Source organism: Argiope bruennichi, chromosome 11 (genome assembly GCF_947563725.1).
Source record: "Argiope bruennichi chromosome 11, qqArgBrue1.1, whole genome shotgun sequence".
In the NCBI taxonomy this organism is placed as follows: Eukaryota; Metazoa; Arthropoda; class Arachnida; order Araneae; family Araneidae; genus Argiope; species Argiope bruennichi.
This window is the reverse complement of record NC_079161.1, coordinates 13,792,205-13,815,522: the sequence shown is the minus strand read 5'-3', so window position 1 is coordinate 13,815,522 and position 23,318 is coordinate 13,792,205. Positions and strand designations below refer to the sequence as shown.

The 23,318-nt window shown below is 30.4% G+C and overlaps 1 protein-coding gene across 1 annotated transcript in view; it reads right to left on the bottom strand.

Annotated features, from left to right (window-relative positions):
* The window catches only part of LOC129957325 (potassium channel subfamily T member 2-like), a gene marked incomplete at its 5' end in the record, with an annotated part of 365,616 nt that overhangs the window by 75,597 nt on the left and 266,701 nt on the right, over nucleotides 1-23,318 (bottom strand). Inside the window, 3 exons of the mRNA XM_056069596.1 lie at nucleotides 1,297-1,480; nucleotides 11,693-11,787; nucleotides 16,027-16,110. Of these exons, the coding sequence (XP_055925571.1) occupies nucleotides 1,297-1,480; nucleotides 11,693-11,787; nucleotides 16,027-16,110 (363 nt within the window). The remainder of the gene's footprint in view (nucleotides 1-1,296; nucleotides 1,481-11,692; nucleotides 11,788-16,026; nucleotides 16,111-23,318) is intronic.

Here is a 23,318-nt window from a genome sequence, read left to right as displayed (position 1 = left end):
TGCAGTATACTGTCTACTGGCCCTTATGTCTTTGACATACGCATAAAGTAAAATATTTTCCATTTCAAGCATCCTACCAGCCTTTCGGAAAATCAGAGGAACAAAATGCCCAATTAGATAGAAACAACTCTATTTTTACTAACTTTAAAAAATGTTGTTGCGACTTTAATTACTTTATCGATACATCCAACAATCTCTAAGAAAACAGTCAATTAGACCTTTTCCAGCAAACGAAACTGCAAAACTAATAAAGCTTCTATTCACAGGAAAACACCTCGGTTCTTTTGACTTTCTGATACGAAAGCTATCAAAACAAGAATATTTTCTCTCTCTTCCAAAAAGAACTCGGGAACTGCGGAAAGAATTGCTAATGAATGTAGATGTTGCTTAGGAAAATATCTCACCACGTGTCTTACCAGAATCTTCAAACGAAGGATTATTCTAGTTTGAATCGCACTTCAAAGAATTCGTATTGGATAAACAGAGCTTAATGAGATATTCAGCATGTGGAAATCGTTCGTGGAATTCAATCAGAAAATTAAAACACTTGTTCTTGTTGAAACCGGATCAATTTTATTTGGAACTGGCAAAGGACTAATGGTCTTATTCGAATACGAAGAAATTGTAAATGTTTTTAAATATTAAATGTCACCACGTGTCTTACCAGAATCTTCAAACGAAGGATTGTTCTAGTTCGAATCGTACTTCAAAGAATTCGCATTGGATAAACAGCGCTTAATGAGGCACTCGGAGTGTGGAAATCGTTCGTGGAATTCAATCAGAAAATTAAACACTTGTTCTTGTTGAAACCGTATCAATTTTGTTTCGAACTGGCAAAGGACTGATGGTCTTATTCGAATACGAAGAAATTGTAAATGTTTTTCTATATTAAATGCCGAAGAGCATCGATAAAGGAAAGAGAAGAGTGGAGGTATTTCATGCACCTAAGGGCAGTGGGTCGCCAACTAAGGTCTTATTTCTGATGACTGACTAGGCTTCAAAAGGACGAGGTTCAACCTTAAATTAATCACCACGTTGCTTCGAAACGGGGCATTAATATAATTAAACTAAACAAAACTTTGCATTCGATTGATATTCATTTTTAATTAGAATATTTCTACAATTCCTCTATGGTTTCACAAATTTTATTTTAACCGTTAGGTTTTGATAAAAACACATTATTTTCTACATTAATAAGAGCACGCGTTATAAAAAACTTATTTATTTAATTTTATTAAGTAAAATGACCTTGAAGGGGCACTTGGTTTCGTTTGTTGCGTTACTGCGCATGCTCACCTGAGTGGGCAAGACGATGAGCGCGACGCATATCATGACGACCATGAAGAGCTGCGAGGGCCAGACGTCCGGCCGGTAGTCGCCGTAGCCGACGGTTGAGAAGGTGACCACCACGAAGTAAAGGCTTTTGAAGAGGTCCACCTCGTGGTTGCCGGACCGCTGGAAGTGCTGGAAACCACAGACACTGAGGGAAAGGAGAAAAACACAGTGAAATTTACGAATCAGAGCAGTATGTGACAACATTTAACATTCTCCCCTCGACTCTTGTAAATTAACGCGATGTAATGATTTAATACTTCATAGCAGATTGGAGAAAACTAAGCATGGATTTTTTGTTTCTTTCTTTCAATGACTGGATCCGAAATGTGATACATGTAGTAAGTGATATTGGCTGTAAACTTGTTTCACGGACGGTGATTGATTGAAGTATTTAATTGGTTTCAATTGTAAGAGATGGTGGCGCCAATCATGTCAGGTCGGATCTGGCGAGGTTTTGGCATCCAATAGTTCACGCGTATATGACGTTCAAGAGTCTAAGAGGCTCCCAAAAGAGAAACACTCAATTTTTCCAGCGGCAATGGGCGAGTGAGGTTTGACGTTGTTTACGTACTCCCTTTACGTACCCCTTTTAAGCTTAGCCATGTCTGGCGTCCCGATCTCAGGTGAACCCTGCTCCTAATTAAATATTATACCATAACTGTAAATAGTGTAAATATTGAAATGTTTCGTTATATGTTGTCTTAATAACATTTATCTCAGACATTGAGTTGTCGCTGTTTTGTGTATGGCTGATCTCCTTCACAAACCCGCATTTATATAGACAGACAGACAGTCTATCCTATGACGGAGGGGATGTAACTTTATACATACCTACAGCCATGATGAGAAGCCTATGAAAGGAATTTCATTGTCATTTTATTGCAATTTAACTATGTTGAGAGGCACGGAAATTTATTAGCCGATTGGAGGACCACCCTTTGTGTGATTGGGTCAAACATTGGAAACGCATCTCCAATTCTAATTATAATTCTATGCGCTTAATGTATTCAATCTAGCTATTCAATATCTTTGACACTTAAAAGCTCTGATTTGCTCCATCTTAATTTGACACTGGTAATGAGTGTTTAGATTAAAGTTAATGCGATTATTTCTAAGTAGCAGTCTTTAGCGACCAGTTATTGGAAGCCTTTAATTTCATTGAAACTTCGAAAATCGTTCACAATATCGAATGTTTTTTAAATTGCTTAATAATGTTCTCGGATCTTTAGCTTTCAAACGATACCAAGATGAAATATTCAAAATATTTCTCGAGTTATAATTATTTTTCTGGAGGTGCTTTCATTAAAAACTCTAGTTACGGTGTTTTTAAAACTCATTTTATGAAGAATGACATTTTTCCACTATGTTGCTTCATTCAAACAATCATAACTCAACAAGAAATGAACCAAATACAGTTATTTATATATCAAAATAATATGCATGAAATAGCGGATGTTTTGTGCCCCAATCAAAGTTATATTTATAGAAATAAATTTTTAATAGCTATTTAAAAGTTAAAATGACAGAAAAAATCTCGCTTTTTCTATTCATCGTTGATCAAAAAATTGTTAAAAAAAACTGTATATTTTTATAACTTGATTGAGGCAGATAACATGAAGACTCATATTAGGCATCATTTCCAACTAGAATTGTATGTCTGTACAAATTAAAATTTAAGATATCATGTTTCAAAAAATAGGCTCATTAGCTCATTAAATATTATTTAATTAATTAATAATTAATGTAATATGGTTTTTTCTCACTGAAATGAGTTTAAACATATATTAATGACCTACTGTAAAAAACTGGATTTTTAAAGTTAAAAAAAACCTTCTAGTGTGTACGTACACCTTAAATAGTTTAAAGTTATTAAAACAACCATGTTATTTCAATACGCACACACACACACACACACACACCTTTATTACTAATAGAGATAACTGGTCAAAGTGATTAATCGATTTATCGATCGCATGACCGTTATTGTTAATACTAACAGAACTTATGATTAATAAACATCGATTAATCAAATTAACCTAACATTTGCAACAACATGACAAGTGAAAAGACGAACAAATATATTTTCCTTAGATGGACTTCCTTCAAAATTTGAGAGAAAGCAGTCATTTTTATATTAATGATACATATTGGAGATTCACACCTGTTGCTGATTGGGTTTTCATTTCCTAAGAAACGCAGAGAGTCAGCAAAATGCAATTTCTACCAGCGGGAGTCATCTCCTCAAAACTTTCTCGCATATTTTCTAATAAAAGTGTTGTCTCAGAAAGCGCCTTGCAGGGGATTGGCGTACAATAATTATGAAATATCAACCATTGGTATAAAATTATTATTTTTACTAAATCTATCGTGTGATCTTTGGTGTTATTCCCTGGCATGAAATTGATGATGATGATGTCGTGTCCGCGTTACCTCGGAAAGGGGGTGCAGTAGCTTCTGAGGGTAAAGACCCCTGAGCACCCGAGGGCAGAAGTCTGACTTCTAGCTCATATGAAGATGAAACTCGCTTGCACTACCCCTTTTTACAGGGGGGGCACACTAAGTATCTGCCCCTCACAGATAGAACACAGATGAAGAACAACCATGCCCGAACCGGGATTCGAACCCGGGACGCCCAGATTACGGGGAAGATGCGCTACCCCTATGCAAAGACGCCGGCGGCATGCGATTAATAGTGTCCTAAAATATAATTTATATTTTAGACACGTTGAAACAAAAAATTAACACAAAACTACACTTTTAATCACAGAATAATATACCAAGTTTGGTATATTTAAATATTTTCAGTTTCGATTCATCGCATTTACATGTTTCTGAAAGTACAGACCGACAGATGGTCAACCAACAGGTTGAATTGGGCTCAAAATTTGATAGGTGTCTTCACTATACATGTTAAATCTGTATACCGAATTTTATCCATCTAGCTCTAATAGTTTTGTAATTGTTGTGTCAAATTATATTACATATATATTTCTTCTGAATATGTTTTGCTCAAAATTTGATAGCAATTTACAAATTTGGTGGAAAAGCTCTATACCAAATTTCATCTGTGTACCTCAAATCGTGTTTTAGCTATATTTGTTACAGACAGCCAGACATTTTCAAAAATGAGTTGTTTCGAACTCAGGAAAATATAAAACATGTTGGTTTGAACGCGAATTTTTTGACAATTGCAATAATCGCTCTACAGTTTGCAGACGAAAAAGTGAAAATGTTTTTTCTGCATTTAAAGAGCTATGAAACGCGAAGATTCATTGAAATCTCGATTTCAAATTTTTTTCATGAATACAATACTTATTTTGGCATTTCTTTTTATCTAGTTTGCAAATGATAAAGATAAAAAATAATATAACTTAGAAAAATTTGGAATTATATTTATAACTTTCTTTAGTAAGACCTATTTTTCATCAAAATAAGAATTATGAATTCGAAGTATGACGTCAAATCCACGCCGCACTTTAAAAAAGAGTGACGTGGGAAAAGTTTTTGAAATGGCACAAACTTTAGCAGCGGTTCGTACAAAACGTCTAGAAGGAAAAGTCAAATTTTTCAAAAAAACAGGTGATCAGAGCATTTAATATTATGCTGAAAACAAATTTACTGTGATAAATACCTAAATTCAGTCTCAGTACCCATTATTTGAATAAACCGAGCAATAAATCACTAAGTATCTGGACATAACAGATAGGCAGATATTTCTTACATAAATATCGAATCAGCCATCCCATGGGACGAAAAGTTACACAGGAGTGCTTTTGGGACTCCAGATTCATTAGTTCTGGGTATACCATATAAATATTCGGATAGAACTGCATTGATAGACCCAACTATGCAGCAAATACTGTCCTGCGTTTTTCTTCCTGCGTAAGTTATTCATTTCGTTTCGTAATGTGCATTTGGAATGAATACACATATATGTAATACACACTTCTGTAATTCATTCTTCTCACAAATTTTTGTTTAAATATTATTCGGTATAGATTCTAACGAAGAACATGTTTTGGTAATAAAAAAAGTTGAATTTAGCACTTTTGGTGCTGATTCCCGTATGAAAGCATAACTGTTAAACTATAAATAGCTAGGTGTATATGGCTGATTTGTTGTTGAAAACGAAGCTCAATAATCTATTAAAGCAAACTATTTATAATACAGTAATAAAAGTTGAAACAATTTTGCTTATAAATTTTTACTTTAACCCTTTAAAGGGCAATTTCTTTCTAGTCATATTATGTTAAAATATTTTTAGGCTTGAAATTAGAATAAGAAAAGGGATTCATTTAGCTTATTAGATAAATTTAATTTGATTAATTAATTAATTTGGCTAATTAATAATTAAGTAACAAATCAAGACACATCATTTTGTCTGAGATAAAGAACTAAAGCATCTAAGTTTCTGTCTTTCTAAAAAAAATTGTCAGAACTGATGCGAACCTACATAAATTCATACGAAGATTGATAAATTTGGTGGGAAGCATACTTCCCACTGCCCTAGAAAGGGTTAATATATAAAATAAAAATATTTCAATTATCAAAAAAGAAAAAAAAATTGCACATCCAGATTTTGAAAATTGTTACGCTTTAAATCTCCTCGCCCGTAAAAGAAAACATTTTAGGAATTTTTATCTCTTGCCAGCTTTTCGTTCTGTCTAAAAACGTGATAATTGAATACACTGGAAGATCTAGATGAATAAAATTTGGTGTGTTATCTTTACATCAGTATCAGGTTTGGAATAAATCTATCCAAAAACAATCTATCCTCTGGTTCGCTCATATGTATGCGAATATAACGACTATGAGTACAACGAGCTAAATAGATGGAATTTGTAATATGGTTTTAATACTATAATCATATCAGTTGCAGAGTTTGGGCGAAATCTGTCTAGGATCGATTTTTTATCAATCTTTCTACTTAGTGTGATAACCGAAACAGATATAACATATTAAAAAATATAACTAGCTGCATTTGGTGACCAGTTTTGTTTGCTTAGATTTCTGACTTTTTAAGCTTTAAAATATCAATATGAAGTTTTTAAAAAATTCTTCCTTGATACTTGATAAGACTGAAAAACATGAATTTAATTGAATCAGTTTACTATAATTACTATAAGTGCAAATTAAAAAAAAACATATAATACTACGAAATAAAAGTGAAAATGAGAATCAAAGTTAATGTTCAATGAAATAATATTTAAACTTAATTTTAACAATGACAAAAGCACGCAAATGAATGTTAATGGCTAAATTTGAATCACATGATAACATAGAACACATTATTGCGAAAAGAGTATAAATTAAAGTTTAAAAATTATTAGAAAGAAAGAAAAAAAAATGTATTTAAATGATATTGATATTCGTAAAAACATAATGTTGTAATTTTTCAGGTGATGCAACTGTTATCTGACAAATAATTTTTGTCAGATAACAGTAGAGGATAATAGGGACATCAATTTCTATAATCAAGTTATAGTTATTGCCTATCTGGTGATGGTTAAACCTGTTTTCTGTTCGATTAAACCTTCTGTTTGACTTATTTCTATCATATTTAATTCTTTTACGTCTTCTTTTCTTAGTCCCAAAGTAAGTTTCTGTGATACGGAGAGCTCAAATCCTAGCATTTTTAATAATATTTTTCATTGAATTAAGTGAAACTGAATAAATTTTCAATGATTTCAATTTTAAAAAAACTTGATTTGATTGATGTTTATACAAAAGGAATTCTATCATCTTTTTCAATATTTTCTTTTGTGCCGAAGTTTGTAATTTTATACATTAATACATACGTTCAATCAAAACGCATAATTTTAACGATTTTATAAATCAATTGTCAACGAATTTAGTTAAACTTTGATTAAACCTGACTCATTTGGGCCGTCTGATGTTAAATTTGAGAAGAAAATGGTTTCAAAAATTCATAATGTTTATAATAATGGATTAATCTTCAAAGACAACAAAGAAACAAAACATATACTTTAAGTATATTAATATAAATAAATTGGCATATTTTTTGATGCATTTATTATTTTATGTTGTCATAAATATTTTCGTTAAATTTGGTAATACTTCAGGCGATAGATCTAGCAGCAGTGCGGCTAAAACGCCTTCTTTAAATTCAAGAAAATTAATCTAAAATTCTTTCGAGAGAAAACATCAACAAGTCATGACTCGAAAATAGAGATTTCAGGTTTTATACACGTGACTTACCAAAATAAGTCAAGTGTAAATTATTGGTGTTTATCTTTCATTTCATTTCAGCAAGGCTTTTCTATTTCAAATGATAAATATATTTTTTCAAAGAAACACTTTATCATTTTGACTCGAGCAGAATTAATGAACTCCGAGAGTGGAAAAGAGATGGAATAAAAAATAAGTTTCTCATCATTTATCTTCAAAATAGGATTTGTTTTGAAGTTATAAGCGTTCTGAAACGCACTTTCAACTCAAAACTGAAAGAATACAATGTAACCGAAAAATTACGCATATTTTAATATGAAATATGGATCTTTAATTTTAAATAAATATTTATAATCACAATATATAGTCACAAGGCAGAAATGTTCAGTCTCTTATAACAAAAAAGATAAATAAATAAAAACTAAATAATGAAAAATGTTATTACAACATTTTCATCGAAGGCCAACGGAAGTAATTTTTTTCAAAGCTTTCTCGCCTACATTCACGCCAAGAGAGCTTAAATTTAACATTCAGAATCTCGCCAATGATCATTCTGTGATTTGCAGAATAGTCAAGAAAACAGTGTATGCGTTTTGATAACTTTTTGTCAACAGATTGAAACCATGGTTTGATACAAAGTTACAGTATCAGTAACACGACTTTTACACAAAATTTCCTTCATATGTCATCTTGTTTACTTGCATGGGAGTCCCACGAGGGGGGGGGGGGACCTCGTAATTGAGAATGAAAAGCTTCCGACATGGTGGAAGTACGCCACCCCCGTGGGTACATTCAAGGTAAGGTCTGGTAACATTCAAAATAGAACAATTATTATACAATAGACGCTTGGTGTTTATAAATGTAGAAGGAACCAAATGAATACAATAAAACAGACAAAAACCGAGAAATTATGCTTAATATATATTAGATTATATTTCATATTATATCAGACCAATTATATTAAACTAATATTTTATAATTCATAAATTTCGGTTTTTCACGAATTTATTGATTTGTTATAAGTTAAAATATCTTTTAATAGACCTTTCTGAAGTTCATTCAGCTCATCAACTTTAGGCAGTTGCCTGGTTGAAAATACACAACTATGGTAGACAGAAATCCAGACAATAACATCAAAAGAGTTTTTTTTTTTGTTTTTAATTCAAAGGATATTTTTCTATTAACAATTTAGGAATTCATTGAAATCTTCAGATCGAACATTTTGAAGCTAATTCTCTTTTTACATTTTCGCCTACTTCTTTATATAAATCTCTTTTTATGCGAGAAAGCAATGAACTATCCACGATTGAAAGATAATACTTCTCAAGACGCATTAGGCGACACACATTACCTGGACATTAAACGCGAATCTTTTACCTAACTACCTATCCTGAAGAACGAGCCCTTCACTGAAAAATAATCACTGCAAAAGGAGTAGAAGTGAAGTGGAACAAAGATTAAATCTCTTTCAACACCTGCACCCTCTTCCCAAAGATGTTGACACTTTTAATGGCTTACATCGGCAGGCAGAAGATATTACCGGCAGCAGACTATCTTTGAGCAAGTGCAAACCTGGCAGACGATTTTAATTTTCTCCGAGATTAAACTCTTTGTTCGGCTGTCGATTATTATGCGATGGAAAAATGTGTAATTAATAGTAAAAAAACGTTGTATTTTTGAATTTTTGTATAAAATATATTATAAAAGCACCTGTGAGAGAAAAAAACATCAGTTAAGAGCACAAAGAATTCTGAAAAAATATTATTATTTTTTTATTTTGGGGTAAAAGGAGTATGAAGCAAAATTCTTCCAGTTTTGAAATTTATCAAATGATTTATCCAAATATTTGGCAATAGCCTAGGCAACATAATTTAGTTTCAGAACGAAAAAGGTACGTTATATTTCTATCCAGTCTTTAAATGTTAGGATTCGTCTGCGAAATAACATAGAATTATAAATTTTTTCGTATTTTAATTATAACTATTAACTAATCATTCAATCAAATTTTTATAAAAAATATTTATCAGATATTGTAATTTATTTTTTAGTCAAAAGATTTAGAAATAAAGATGTATAAAATTTAAAATTTTACAAATGCAAATTGAAATGTACTTAGAATCTTTTTACGAATTTTGCGTTGACTTCGCAACTTTCGGCAAAAAAAAAAAAAAAGTTTGCAGTGTTTTACTGCAGTACTGAAAACCAAATTCAAACTTTAAAAAATTATTGTTGATTTAAACCTTTAACTTCTTGTCGTCAATCGGCGACTTCAAGTCTGCCTCGCATTCTAAGGATTGTAAAACCAGGTTTCATATTTGCTACATTTTATTATACATAGCAGTCACCAATAGACGCCCAGATATCCATCAGCAAATTTATATATTTTTAACTCCGGATTGTTTTCATTTTTACTTTTTTGCATGCACAGTATAGGAAAAAGTAAAATGAGTACTTCTCGCATAAAAAGTATAGGAAAAGTATTATAATCATCAATATATATATATATATATATATATATATATATATATATATATATATATGAAAAAGGAGATTCGATAAAATCGAATATATATATATATATATATATATATATATATATATATATATATATATATATATATAAATTCGATTTTATCGAATCTCCTTTTTCAAATCTCCTCCAGTTAAAAACAAACAAACCATTTTTGGCATCATGTCTATCAGCCTGAGAAAAAAGTAACTCAAAAACGCTTTGAGCTAGATGAATGAAATTTGAGATATGGTCTTTATAATATATTTGCCGATTTCTATCATATTTTGGGCTAAATCCGTTCAGTCTGTTCGCATGTCTGAATATACGTTAATTGGAACAATAAGCTAGACAGAAAAAATTCGGTGCACAGATTTAACATCTATTGTACATATACATATCAATTTTTAAGCCAAATCCAAACAAGGAGTTGACGTTCTGTCTATCTGTACTTTCAGAAACGCATAAACGCGATAACACAAAAACCCAGTGACAATAATATATCAAATATGATATGCAATTTTGTGACTACAAGTTAAGTTTTGTGCCAAATTTTGATTTCAATCGCTTGGGAAAAACGCGTCTAAAATACAAATTCGATTTCCTCATAATTTGACCGCATGCCAGAGATTAATCGCCAAAAAACTTGCCAAGGATACACGAAAGGTATGGTAAAAATACTAAGTCCACGCCGAAGGTCAATTTTTCATAACTATTGCACCCTAATCCGTGCCAAGCACTCTCTGGAAAAAGACCTTTATTACTATCACTGGTATTGTGTTTGGCATCGTATATGTGCATAATTTTACGCGTAGTTAAAAAGCTAAACTAATATTTTATCACCCTTTAAATTTCTATTTGAAGTGCATTTCTAAGTAAGGTGAATACTATTATTCCTCAAGAGGATGATAATAATTAATTTGTTTTCTTTGGCTGCATTAATATAACAGAAGCCAACCTTAAAACAACTTGCCTTATTGTACCAAATATTTTGAGGGCAATGAAATAAAAGGATATTTCATTAATGCAGTTTATGAAAAGACAGAAACCTTATTAAAAAGTTTGTTGAGCTACTAGTGTGGATACTTATAGTAGTACTAGTTTTAAAGTGTTAGTGAAATCAAACCATTACTAACCTCCTAAGTTAGAAAATTGATTATTGAAGGAATGACATATTTAATACAGTGGGAGTCATCTTTGATGGGAATTTGAATGAATTTTTCAGTAACGCTACGGGCAGAGAATGTTACCAGCTATTGGCGAAGTAAAGGCTACTAGAAACAGACAATTCAAATACATTTTCAATATTATTATCGTTACTGAAATGGTGTGAAGAAACGAATGCCGTATAGAACATATAAAAATAATTTTATTTTGTATATGAATGCAAGCTTAAATATTATGCGCCAAGGATGCACAATTGATGAAGTGAAAATGCTAAATTCATGCCAAACTTTGATATTTCCTAATTATTGTACGCCAAAATCACGTAAGCCGTTCGTTGAGATAACACTGTTATTAGAAAATAAGCAATAAAGTTTTAAGGAGACCACCCCTGGTTATAACTTAAAAGCGGATTATTTATCTTGGCACTCTGCTATCAGAATTGTGACAATAAAAGATAAAAACAGAAAGCTGTTATCCATTGCGCATGCTCACCTCGTGAAGATGAGGCACAGAAGTGTTGCTGAAAGGACCATAAGTCTTTGGGAAAGGGCGGATTGAGACCTTTGCATGGCCCGGTGCAGGTCGTTCTGAGAGAGGAATAAAAACATCCATTAGCAATCAATCACTTTATACAAATGTCAGTTGTAATGTAAATGAGAACTGCATTTTGTAATACAATAATATGAAAATTTTGAAAATGCTCATTTATCTTTTCGTGTAATCTATAAACAGGGTGTTTCTAAAATCATGGGATAAATTTAAAAGGGTATATCAGGCATACATAATAGGTGGAAAACTCAAACGAAGATTCAAACAAGGACTCTTTTCCAACAAATTAAGTCAAATAAAAGGATACATCATACAAAATGTATAATATATATAGAGAATACAAATTTGATCACCAACTTAATTACAATATTAGCAATTAGAGGAAAACCAACAAGATTTTTTATTAATTAATGCAAGGGTTCAAACCGTTTACCAAAAACAGTGATCTATTTTGAATAATAATCCCAAAAGCTTATATTAATAAAATTGCCGTTATGTAACTTTTTTCTACATTTTGATAATTTCACGACAATTCAATTAGATTAAACTCTTGGTAGTCAACTGAATTTCTAGATAGTTGAAACCTGTGATGGATTGAAATTATCAGCGGATAAATTTGATTTATTCATAGACTAATTCCATGAGTTGGTTGATACTCTGAAGTTTTGCTTAAAATATCTGAATCAATTCATAAGTCACAGCGTTAATGGTACATTTCTAGTTTGAGATTCGATTTTATTTAAGAAATAACTATGTTGCACATGGATTTGGTGGACATTAAATCCATCAGGGCCAAATATCATTTTTCTAATGTCAAAATATTCCTGATTAGATATCATCCTCATAGTCTAATAATGGTTTAAAAAAGACAAGGTTTGACCTAAAATTTTAATTATACAATTTTAAATCTAAAAAATATCCTATCTAAATTAAATCATGTTGCTTTTTCGAACTCAAACGATTATAAATGGCATTAATGATTTAATGTTACAACAATTAATTTAAAATCGTGAAATCTTTCTGTCGTGAAACCCAGATTAAATACGATATAAAAAGCAACATAATAGCTGCTATTTTTTTTCTCTATGTTTAAAAATAAATGAATCTATCTAATCAACCCTACCACTTCATTTACTTTTCCAAATATTCTAATTCTTTCCAAAATTTAAATTTATGACATAAGATATATTTTGAGATTAATGGATTCAGTTAACTTCATTAAACCTCATTTATTTCATTAAAGCAATTTTTGATGAAAATGATCGGCTTATATCGATATGCATATTAACTAATTAATTTTTCATCGCAAGAGCTTAAAGCGTATAACGCGCTTTAGTTGTACAAAAATTAAAAATATTTCATTAAAGAATTCTGAATAAGAAAAGAATAATTGAATTTTAAAACATAATTTCAGATCATAAATATATTTTGGAAGGGTATTTTTTTCCCTTCCTTATTAACTTTAAGAAGGGAGGTTTTAAAGATATTAAAGTATAACTTACAAAAGAAAGTATTTTCTGTGCATTAATTCCTTCGTGCAGAAAATTTAAACGACTTTACTTCAAGATAAAGTATTTGATCCTTTGTTTAATTTTTCATGAAGGTTTTGTAGATTAATTGATGAAATTACGTAGGTTAAATCAGCAGACGATAATAATTTTATTCGTGAGAATTTTAAATCGATTCATCGTTTAATATCCTCATTTGTTTGTTTTAAGACTGAAACAGACGATAATTTTTCCATCATGAATAAATTCCTTCATCATTTTTAAATTAATTAATCTTTTAATATTTCGACACACTTTTATTTTAAAATTCAAATGAATAAATCGCAGAGAAATGTTTTAAAAAAATACATTTATAAAAAAAAATGTATGAAAGTTCGAGAAATGTTTTTCATTTAAATTCAATACAAATTATTATATTAAAAGTGAATATTTATTTAGTTTAAGTCTGAAATAAAATTATGAAAAAAAAAACACAGTCGTATAATAACATTTTAAACTTGATTCAACAATCTTTATTGTATTTTTAATCTTTGCTCTTAAATATATAGTTTAGAAAAAAAAAATATGGCATATAAAGATGATGCGTATAACTTCAGTAAATAAAAAAATGAAACAAAACATTATTGTAAATTACATTAAAAATTTTTTAAAAATTGAAAATTCGATAAAAAGGTTTCAAAAATGAATATAAATGAAAAATACAAAAAGTTTTATTAATCTTACGCCATGTTTACCCTCGTCCATTCATAAGACGGCCAGTAAGCAGCGCATGCGCAGAAAGGAACCGATTTATGTTTGCTACAATTTCATAATATAGATTCAGACATTCCATGCTTGGCTATAAATTGCCGTTTTGGCTTCCCTGCATTTTTCTTTTTCACTGTGTATAGTATTAAAATGATAGATATTTACACAAAGAAACATGGTAAAATAAAATAAAAAAAGATCAACATACCTAAATTTGGAAAACTATAGAAAAGAAATGGCAAATAAAATTAAAAAAAAACACTACCTCACATTAGAAAGAACAAAGAGCAAAAAATGTCGGAATTAATCTATAATAAGCAATGAATTTTTTCACGCAAAAAAAAAAAAAAAACAGCCAAATATTACAAACGCATGCGCAGTAAGAGAAAATACAATATAGAGGCGTGTTGTTGTCCCGTCTGGACAATTACTTGTCATCGACCAAACAGCATTTTTCAGCCTTTCTACGCATGCGCTGTTTATTGGCCGTCTTATAACTGGCAGAGTGTAAACGCAGCGTTAATTTAAGAAGTGATTAAAAATTAAAGTAAAATTTTAGTGAGCATTTACTAACCAAGAAGTAAATACGTGTCAAATTCAGTTTCTTCACGATCTGTCTTAAAAAGGGTTTTAACGATTTTTTATTTAAATCATACATATTGCATTTCATGGATAGTATAATATAGTTCTGAGGTATATATATAGCACAAAAACCATTTTTGTACCACTTTAAAATCTAACTAATAACCTTTTTAAAGATTCAGTTTTAGTTTCGTAAATTTTTCGGCTCCAGTTTTAATTTATTTAAAAAATAATTTTGTAGTTGTATGATAAATGAAAAAAATTTGTCAGGGCTAAATGACACCAAAAAGCCTATTAAATTCAACTATTGCAATCATTTTTTTCTTCCCACCGGATTTATACTTCCTTGTAATAAATTTACACCTATTTGATTAATGATAACTCTTCCTTGATAGTTCAAGATGAATTGAAATGGTTACTCCATAAACATACACACATCGGATTTCATTTTCCGATGTATTTCTTTGCGAGAAAATACGAAATGAAATTTTTAAAATCCTAGTCCAACTAGAATTAATAATTTCAAAAGTAGTCTAATCATCTTAAAGGAGATCCCAAAAGCCAAGTTAAAGGTTAAAAATGTTAGTTATTTCATTAGTGACATAAGAAGACACTGGACAAAAACAATGAAAGATTCGAACTTTTTTTTTTACTATCAGCGAAGATTTATTCAAATTGTATATACATGTTTGATGAATCAAGTATTAACAAGAATATACTTTATATGCGTTTAAAGAGGTTCCTATTGAAGAATTTCATGTGAATTTTCAAGCAAATCCATGATTTAGACAATATGAAAACATCAAGGATTTTATATATTTAGCTCCGTTTCTTTGATAATTGTGTTCACATGGATAGATATTATAACATTCAATCAAAAACCATTTTGTGCGGAAGCAGATAGGTATACAAATATATCAAAATTCCGATGGTGAAAATCTTTTCTAATTTCAGTTCTGTTATATTAACGTTCTATTTTCTAAAGAAATATTAGGGATATTTTGGGGTGGACCTCGGAATTTTGAAAAGCGGTCAGACGACGACATGACCTGAGCTGGTACTTCTCCAAACTTTCGTCCCACACCAACAGAAGAACATCTGGCTGCGCCATATTTAACCTGCATCAGACCCTATACAATATATATTCTTTGGTGAATTCGGGTCTCGAACCTGGAACCTTACGGTTCCGAAGCCAATAATTTACCATTAAGCTACCACGGTCCTGTAACTTTTCTCTCAAATGACTATGAAAACATATGAAGGTAAAATTCTTTATCTGTAGAAAATTATAGAAAGTGACGTGTATGAAATAAATATAGTATATAAAATGAATCATAAATATACAAAATTGTGACTATAATACTTATTTACTTCATAAATAGGAAAGAAAAAAATCTATAAACATTTGTCAACAAAATAAATGAAGTTTCAGATACTCACAAACATATTTTCTAAAGCATGTTTCGCGAGCCAGCAGTTGAGGAAACCAGGAATAAATAGATTTCTAAGGGGCGCCCAAAAGAGCTGAAAAAAAATATAGCAAATCTTAAAGCATTATCCTAAATGTAACAAATCTTTAAGATACATTTAAATGTTGTAAAAATACCATTATACTTTATTTTTTTATTTTTTCTAAAATTTTCTAAAAGAGAATCAAAGTATTCGATAAGTTTTATGTTGTCATCTTCTCATTTAAACAAAACGATAAGTATTTGAAATTTTAAAATCTGTATGATATGAAATAAGATTTGATTATATTATTATGATCAGAAAGTACCCACAATAGTGGCATAAATCAAAAAGTATCAGTTCATTAATCAAAATTCTTTGCATCTCCTCCTCTATGACTGCAATGGATTTCTGTTAATACTTTTTAAATCATCAAAAAATTCCTAAAGTCGTTATCGTGAAATCCCATCAAAGTTTGATGCATTTCTTTTATTATTGAAATCAAAAAGGTGACTACGAAGAGGTAATTTCAATCGAAGAACAAGAAAAATCACATGGTGCCATATCAGGTGAATTAGGAGCTTGCGAAGCCGCATTTGATTTTTTTGGTTAAAAATTCACGAATAATAATGGAATTGTGCAAAGACACAAAACCAATGAGTTAGTCTTCCACAGTTTTTATTGTTTTCAACTTTTTCCATATAAGAAAACGTAAAACCACTTTCACTAATTCTCTATATAATTCGAATACAGGAAAGTTAAAATTTATTTTTGGGCAAAATGAAATGTTGATATTAGAAATATCTGTAATGGGTTGGAATTTTCATGCATAAATTATTTCTACTGCTGAAATAATATCCAGTGTCAGAAAGTAATTACAACATTTTTTTTTCTCATCACAAATTCATTTCTACTATTATCAAAAGTAGAAAAGGATAAAAAAATAACGTATTAAATGGAACAAATAAAAAACCCTTTTTCCGCTACTTTGCTCAATTAGCTGTAAGGAACGGATTGTTTCGGGAAATAGCAGTGGCTTCCATTTATTTTATCTGCTATTTCCCGATTTGTAACTTTCCATTAGCCAATGGGAAAAAAGATATTCGATGCTAGGAAACTGCAAAAGTAGATCTGGGGAAACATTTTTGTTTAATTGAAAAAGAAAAAAGAGCAAATATAAAAACGAATTTACAAAATATAGCTGAGTTCTTTTCGGTGAAAAACGAATTTATAAGTTATAGTTTTTTTTTCTATGAATCAAAATTATTTGTCTTTTGGGTCAAATAAGAATATACGAAATAATATCTATATTTCTCTCTATATAAACGTATTTCAGCAGATGCATAGCCTAGAAGAAAAAAACTTGAAATTTTTAACTTCGGTTTATTTTATTCCTGGGGCATAATTTATACAGATAAAAGGCTGTTAGCAATACGTCAGTGTGCATCGCGATACAAAAACAGAAGAGCAAAAGTGAGCCAAATTTTTCCCTTCAGTGGTTTTTATTATGATATTTTGATAAGAATTTTTTTGACACATGTAGACTTATATTTTAATAGAAATTTTTTTTATACATGTAGACTTATACAAGGGCTGAAAAGAGCAGTTTTATGGAGCCTGTACTGAATAAATTAATTAAAAAAATGGGAATTGGATCAAGAAATAAAAGACCATTTTAGAATGAAGTTAATATGAGCTAAGTTAACATAAAAATTATGAAATTAATTAGGATTTAAATTGGATTAAGAGATATCATTATCTAATATATAAAATTCTCGTGTCACAGTTTTCGTTGCCATACTCCTCCGAAACGGCTTGACCGATTTTGATGAAATTTTTTGTGCTTATCCGGTATCTATGAGAATCGGCCAACATCTATTTTTCATCCCCCTAAATGTTAGGGGTAGTCCATTATTAATTAAAAACTAACTTTCCCGCCAAAAAAATCTTCCATTTTTCCCAACGCCAACTTTTCCGCCAAAAAAATCTTCCATTTTCCCCATCGCCAAATAAGTAAGGCATCAGTTGTTTTTTTCTCCCAACAGTAATTAGGCTAGGGTTAACATTTTTCGACGGATTATTTCAAACGATTCTGTTTATTTTCTTAATGTTTTATGCATTTAAAATTAAACATTGTTAATTAATCCATGTTTCACATTCATTCTGAAGTACTTTTGAATTAAAATAACACAGAATAAAGGAAATTAAAAATGTCTAATCTGCATAGCGTTACCCCAACTGGCGTAGAAAAATTTACGCATTTGCGTTGACGTAACTGGCGAAGAAAATCCACGCATGCGCATTGTTCTGATTGTTGGCATGACAACCAACGGACGATTTAAATTATTTTTAGGTTAGTTGCATGCTTTTGTAAGTAAAATGTATTTATGTTAGTTATATATTTTTTGTATATGCTTATAGTTTTAAGTACATCGTTTTTTAAGTAGATTTTTTTAAACCTGTTTTCGACCGATTATTTTAAACGATTCATTTTATTTTCTTAGTGTTTGATGCATTTAAAATTAAACATTGTTAATGAATCGATCTGTTCATGATGAATCTGAGAAATTTTTGTTGACAAATTCTTGAGATATTACATAAATTAAGAAAGATATTCTTTAGTGACCATAAAGTTTAAACGCTCAGTGACTCTATTATCAGTAATCATATTATTAAAAAAAATGCTTTGTTTCAGTAAAAAATATTATATTAATTGCAGATTAATCATTTACACTGTAATTTAAAGCATAATTTCTACGAGGGGTAACAGAAAATTAGAGAGATATATATCACGCTATAACTGAAGGCCTTTATAATATTATGAGTGAATTATATGACTATCAAAATTTGAAGTTTTAAAATATTTTGCTGAAGAATCTATTAAAGTTGGAATTGCGTAAAATGTTTAATGGTACGACCGGAGTTTTATCCCCTGCTTGGCGAAATTTTTAAAAATCGCAAACAACGGCCTTGCGAAATGTTCAAAAGCAAAGAAGCAGATGTTCAATTATAGTGCATAATAAAGATTGCCAGCTTTGGTGCGTTATCGCAACTTGGCGAAGAAGGGGGTTAAACTCCGGTTAAACCTATTTAATTATTAAAATTTAAACGAACATTAAGATTGGCGAACCGGCTGGTCGCCAAAGGCGGCTAGTATATATATAAGGCACTGAGGTATGTGACACAGATTAACAGGACACTCTTATTGGTTTCTATCAAATAAAAACAATGAAATATAAACAAATCTCTGTAAAGCATTTCAGACCGCATCAATGAACGTTTTTAGAGCTGTATTTGCTTTATTATTTAATGAAACTTAAAATTATTATTAGAAATACTTCAGAAATAATGCACTAAAAACTTTGTTCACTCAAAGGAAATAGAATCTAAAAGAAATAAAAAAAATTAGGTATCAAAAATGCTCCATAAAGCTCGAAAATAGGCTTAATCATAGCTAGATAGATATCAAAATGGCATATTTTTTTGAATCTGATGACCTTATCAACCAAATATATTATCTCGCAAACTTTTAAATATAATGCAAAATTTATAATAATTTTTATTATGAAATTCAAATTCATCAATGAAAACATTAAATCTCATGCTTTTGCCAATGTTAAAATTAAGATTTTTTAAAAAATGCTTTCTTTTCAGAGATATGGCTTTCGCTTCCGCTTTTATTAAATTTCATGCATTGTAATTTTCTTAGAATTCTTCAACCAAATTCATGATTTTCAGTCTTATTAAAAAGCATGTTGAAATTATCTAAAAATGTGCATTCCAATTAATAATTAACAGCCTAAAAAGTCAATCTGGGCGAATGAGATAGTCACCAAAGGCGGCAAGTAAGAAATAAGATACCAACGTATTGGTGAAATAAACTTAACTATTATTAAATACCTTTAAAATAGAAAGCAATTTATCTTTAAATTGACACTACAGTTTTAAAAATTGGTTTGTATTTGGATTTAATTTAAAGGGTAGCGACGAACCAAGTGCCATGAAAAATACCAGGTGCATATGGAGATGATACCTGATGCGTGTTTATATATTTGTTTGTAGGTGTACTACATGCGTGTACGTATGTAAGTATGTTCCAAATTTGTTTTTCTTCCTCTTCTAAAAAAATGGGCGAAATTCAACCAAATTTTGCACATTTATTATATAAGACATATTCAGAAGTAGAAAACTTTGATCTTTTTTGACATTTTGAACCTAGACCACTACTTTTTAAATTTTTTATTTGAATACTTTTTTAATAAAACTTTTATGAGTCGTAAAACAATAACTTAACCATACATGAAACTAAGCTTAAATCAAACCCTCAATTGAAGATAACCTTTCTTATACTTAGCATTTGTTAACAAAATCGGCAGCAATACTAATGTTATTCAGTTACTAATATAACAAATATTAATAACTTATGGAGATTGTTTGTTTGTTTGTTTCTTATGGCACTTGCCACTGACAAGCCCACTGTTACGAAGACAGCGATTTAAGCCTGAGGGGGACGTCTCTTATTTTTTATAGCAGCGCCAACTAGGGCCAAGAGTACGACTTTGCCACTCACGCATCACTCATTCGCTTGCACAACCCCTTTTTACAGGAGGGCACATTCACACATCTCACAGATAGAACAACAGAAGAACAAACATGCCCAAACCGGGACTCGAATCCGGGAAGCCCAGATCACGGGGAAGACGCGCTACCCCTATGTCAGGACGCCGGCACTTATGGAGATAACTTATATAAGTGGTTTATAAGAATTCTCTGGCCCAACTGATAATTCTAATTTTATTTAAAAGCAGATGATAAAAAGATTTTGCATGTTACAATATTTTATACAAAAAATAGGTTTTAAGTTGAAACATTATACATAAAGGTTTTTAAACACGAGCAACATCGGTTATATTAACTAATTTAACTATAAATACGATTCAACATCCGGGGAATTTCTGATAGTTATTTGAAAAATAATTTTAACATGCAAGAATTCGGGAAAATCATCCTTCCATTATAAACGCAGAAGTAGCAGATGTAACCGAAAATTTTTAATTCCCAAAAGTTCTAACTTCTTATTGATGACGCTTCTTTTGCGAGCAACTCTGCGCAGATTTCTTATCAGTTAATTTACCTGCACCATAAATCGCACACATTTAATGCATTTCTGATGCCAGTTGAAATAAGCGAATGTTGCCGGAATGTTTTCCAGAATATTAAGATAAGAATCGTAAGCAAAGAAAGGGCCATTTGCATCAGAAAAAAAAAAAAAAAAAAAAAACGCAAACGATCTTTTGGATGAAATGTGCCGTTTTAGTAAATTGAAGTCGTTTTCTTTTTATGGTTGCCAAAAGAAATAACATAAATTTACGAGATATGACACGCTTAAAAACTTTCAGGAATATTATTTATTTCGATGCTAAAACATTTTCAAATGATTTCTTTCAGAAACTTTGATTAAATTAAGTTTGAGTATTGTTACTTCACGCTCAAAGCAGAAGGGCAGATTGATTTTATTTTAATGAATAATTTAAGCAGTGAACAGTTTAAAAAATTTTGTAAAACACATTGAAATGGAGAAATTTATGAAATACTAGCCATCTTTGGTAATCAATTTGATTCGTCACGGATTTTAGGTGAATTTAATTTCAATTAAATCTCTCAGATGTAACTCATGTCCACGATTTCTTCAAGAAGCTACTTTTAAACAACCAAATTGTCCTGAACATTAAAACGGAGTAAAGTTAACTTATTGTGCACGCTCTATATTTATTTAATATCTTCCTTATATAACACATTCTATTAGGGACATCTATTGTTATTTAAATCCTTATAATAACAGAAAGGACACTTGAAATATTGAAGTTTTTCGAAGTGATAATTGCGTTTTTAATAACTTAATATTCATTAAGTTACTTTAATTGCTTAATTTAAATACTAAAAATTCAATACTTCAATGCAAAGTTTGAGACACGTCATTATAACACAAAAGTTTAATAGTATAACACATGTTCTTGCTCATTGTGCACATGAACCTTCCTAATGGAAGTCAATCCCATCACATCATATTCATAGCGCAAATAAAGGCGTAATAGCAAATTTTGTATTCGTTTTTGAAACAAACTGCGCATATGTTAAATAGAATTCTTCCTCCTTAGCTCTAAAAAATGGAAAAGATGATAGTAAGGTATGATGATAGTAAATATTTCTTTAAATAATTGAAATGGTTTTAATTTCAGGGCAACAACGTCAAAAATTAAAGCAAAAAATGTTTTTAAAAAATTTGCCAAAATTCAGGAAAAACTTTCACGTTTATTAAATGGGTATCATTGAAAATTTGATTTTTGAAATGATTTTGTTCTTTAATATTTATTGAAGTTATGGTAAAAATATTTCAAAATTTTAATTATTTTTTAATTAATTAAAATTTCAAAATAAAATAAAATAAAAAATGTTTCGATTAAGACATTACCATCTTCCAAATTATATCTGTAAAAAATCTGATAGCTGTAGATTAGGCGGTCTGTCCTGTATTGAAGTAGGGTAGACTACCAACACACACACACACACACACACACACACACACACACACACACACACACACACACACACACACACACACACACACACACACACACACACACACACACACACACTCTAATATAATATAACAATACTTAATACATGTTTTAGTGGGGCATACTTAGAAAGCGATATTTTAGGTAATGTAGCTGCAATGGATAAGAAATTTAAGAGGTTATTTTATTGAAAACACTGGCCGTCTTTGGCGACCAGTTCGTTCGCAGACATCGAGAGTTTCTGAAATTTTCAATTTAATTTTCTTTATATCTTGCTCTTAAGATTCAAATTTTGATAGATACGCAACAATTAATATTTCCGAAGCCTTATACCGCTTTTTTCTTTGTGTTGTGCATCTCCTTAATTTTTCTATCAGCTAAATTATGGATTTCAATCTAAGATCGAAGTAATTAAATTTTAGTTAATAAAGAGAAACTCTCTCTGGCTTAAACAGATTAAAAATAGACGCAATTAAAAATAATCATAATTGCTTGCTAGTAAAGTTAAATTTTAATTATAATTATTACAAATTTTCAAAATATTTACTGTTACGAAATTTCCGGGGTTCGTTTGGATAGTGGAAGTTATATGGTGTGATGAACGCTCATTCACCAGGCGGAAGTAGAAAATAAAACAACGTCGTTTATTTACACGAAGACACACAGGACAGCACAAAGACGACAACTATATACAGCACAGAAGAC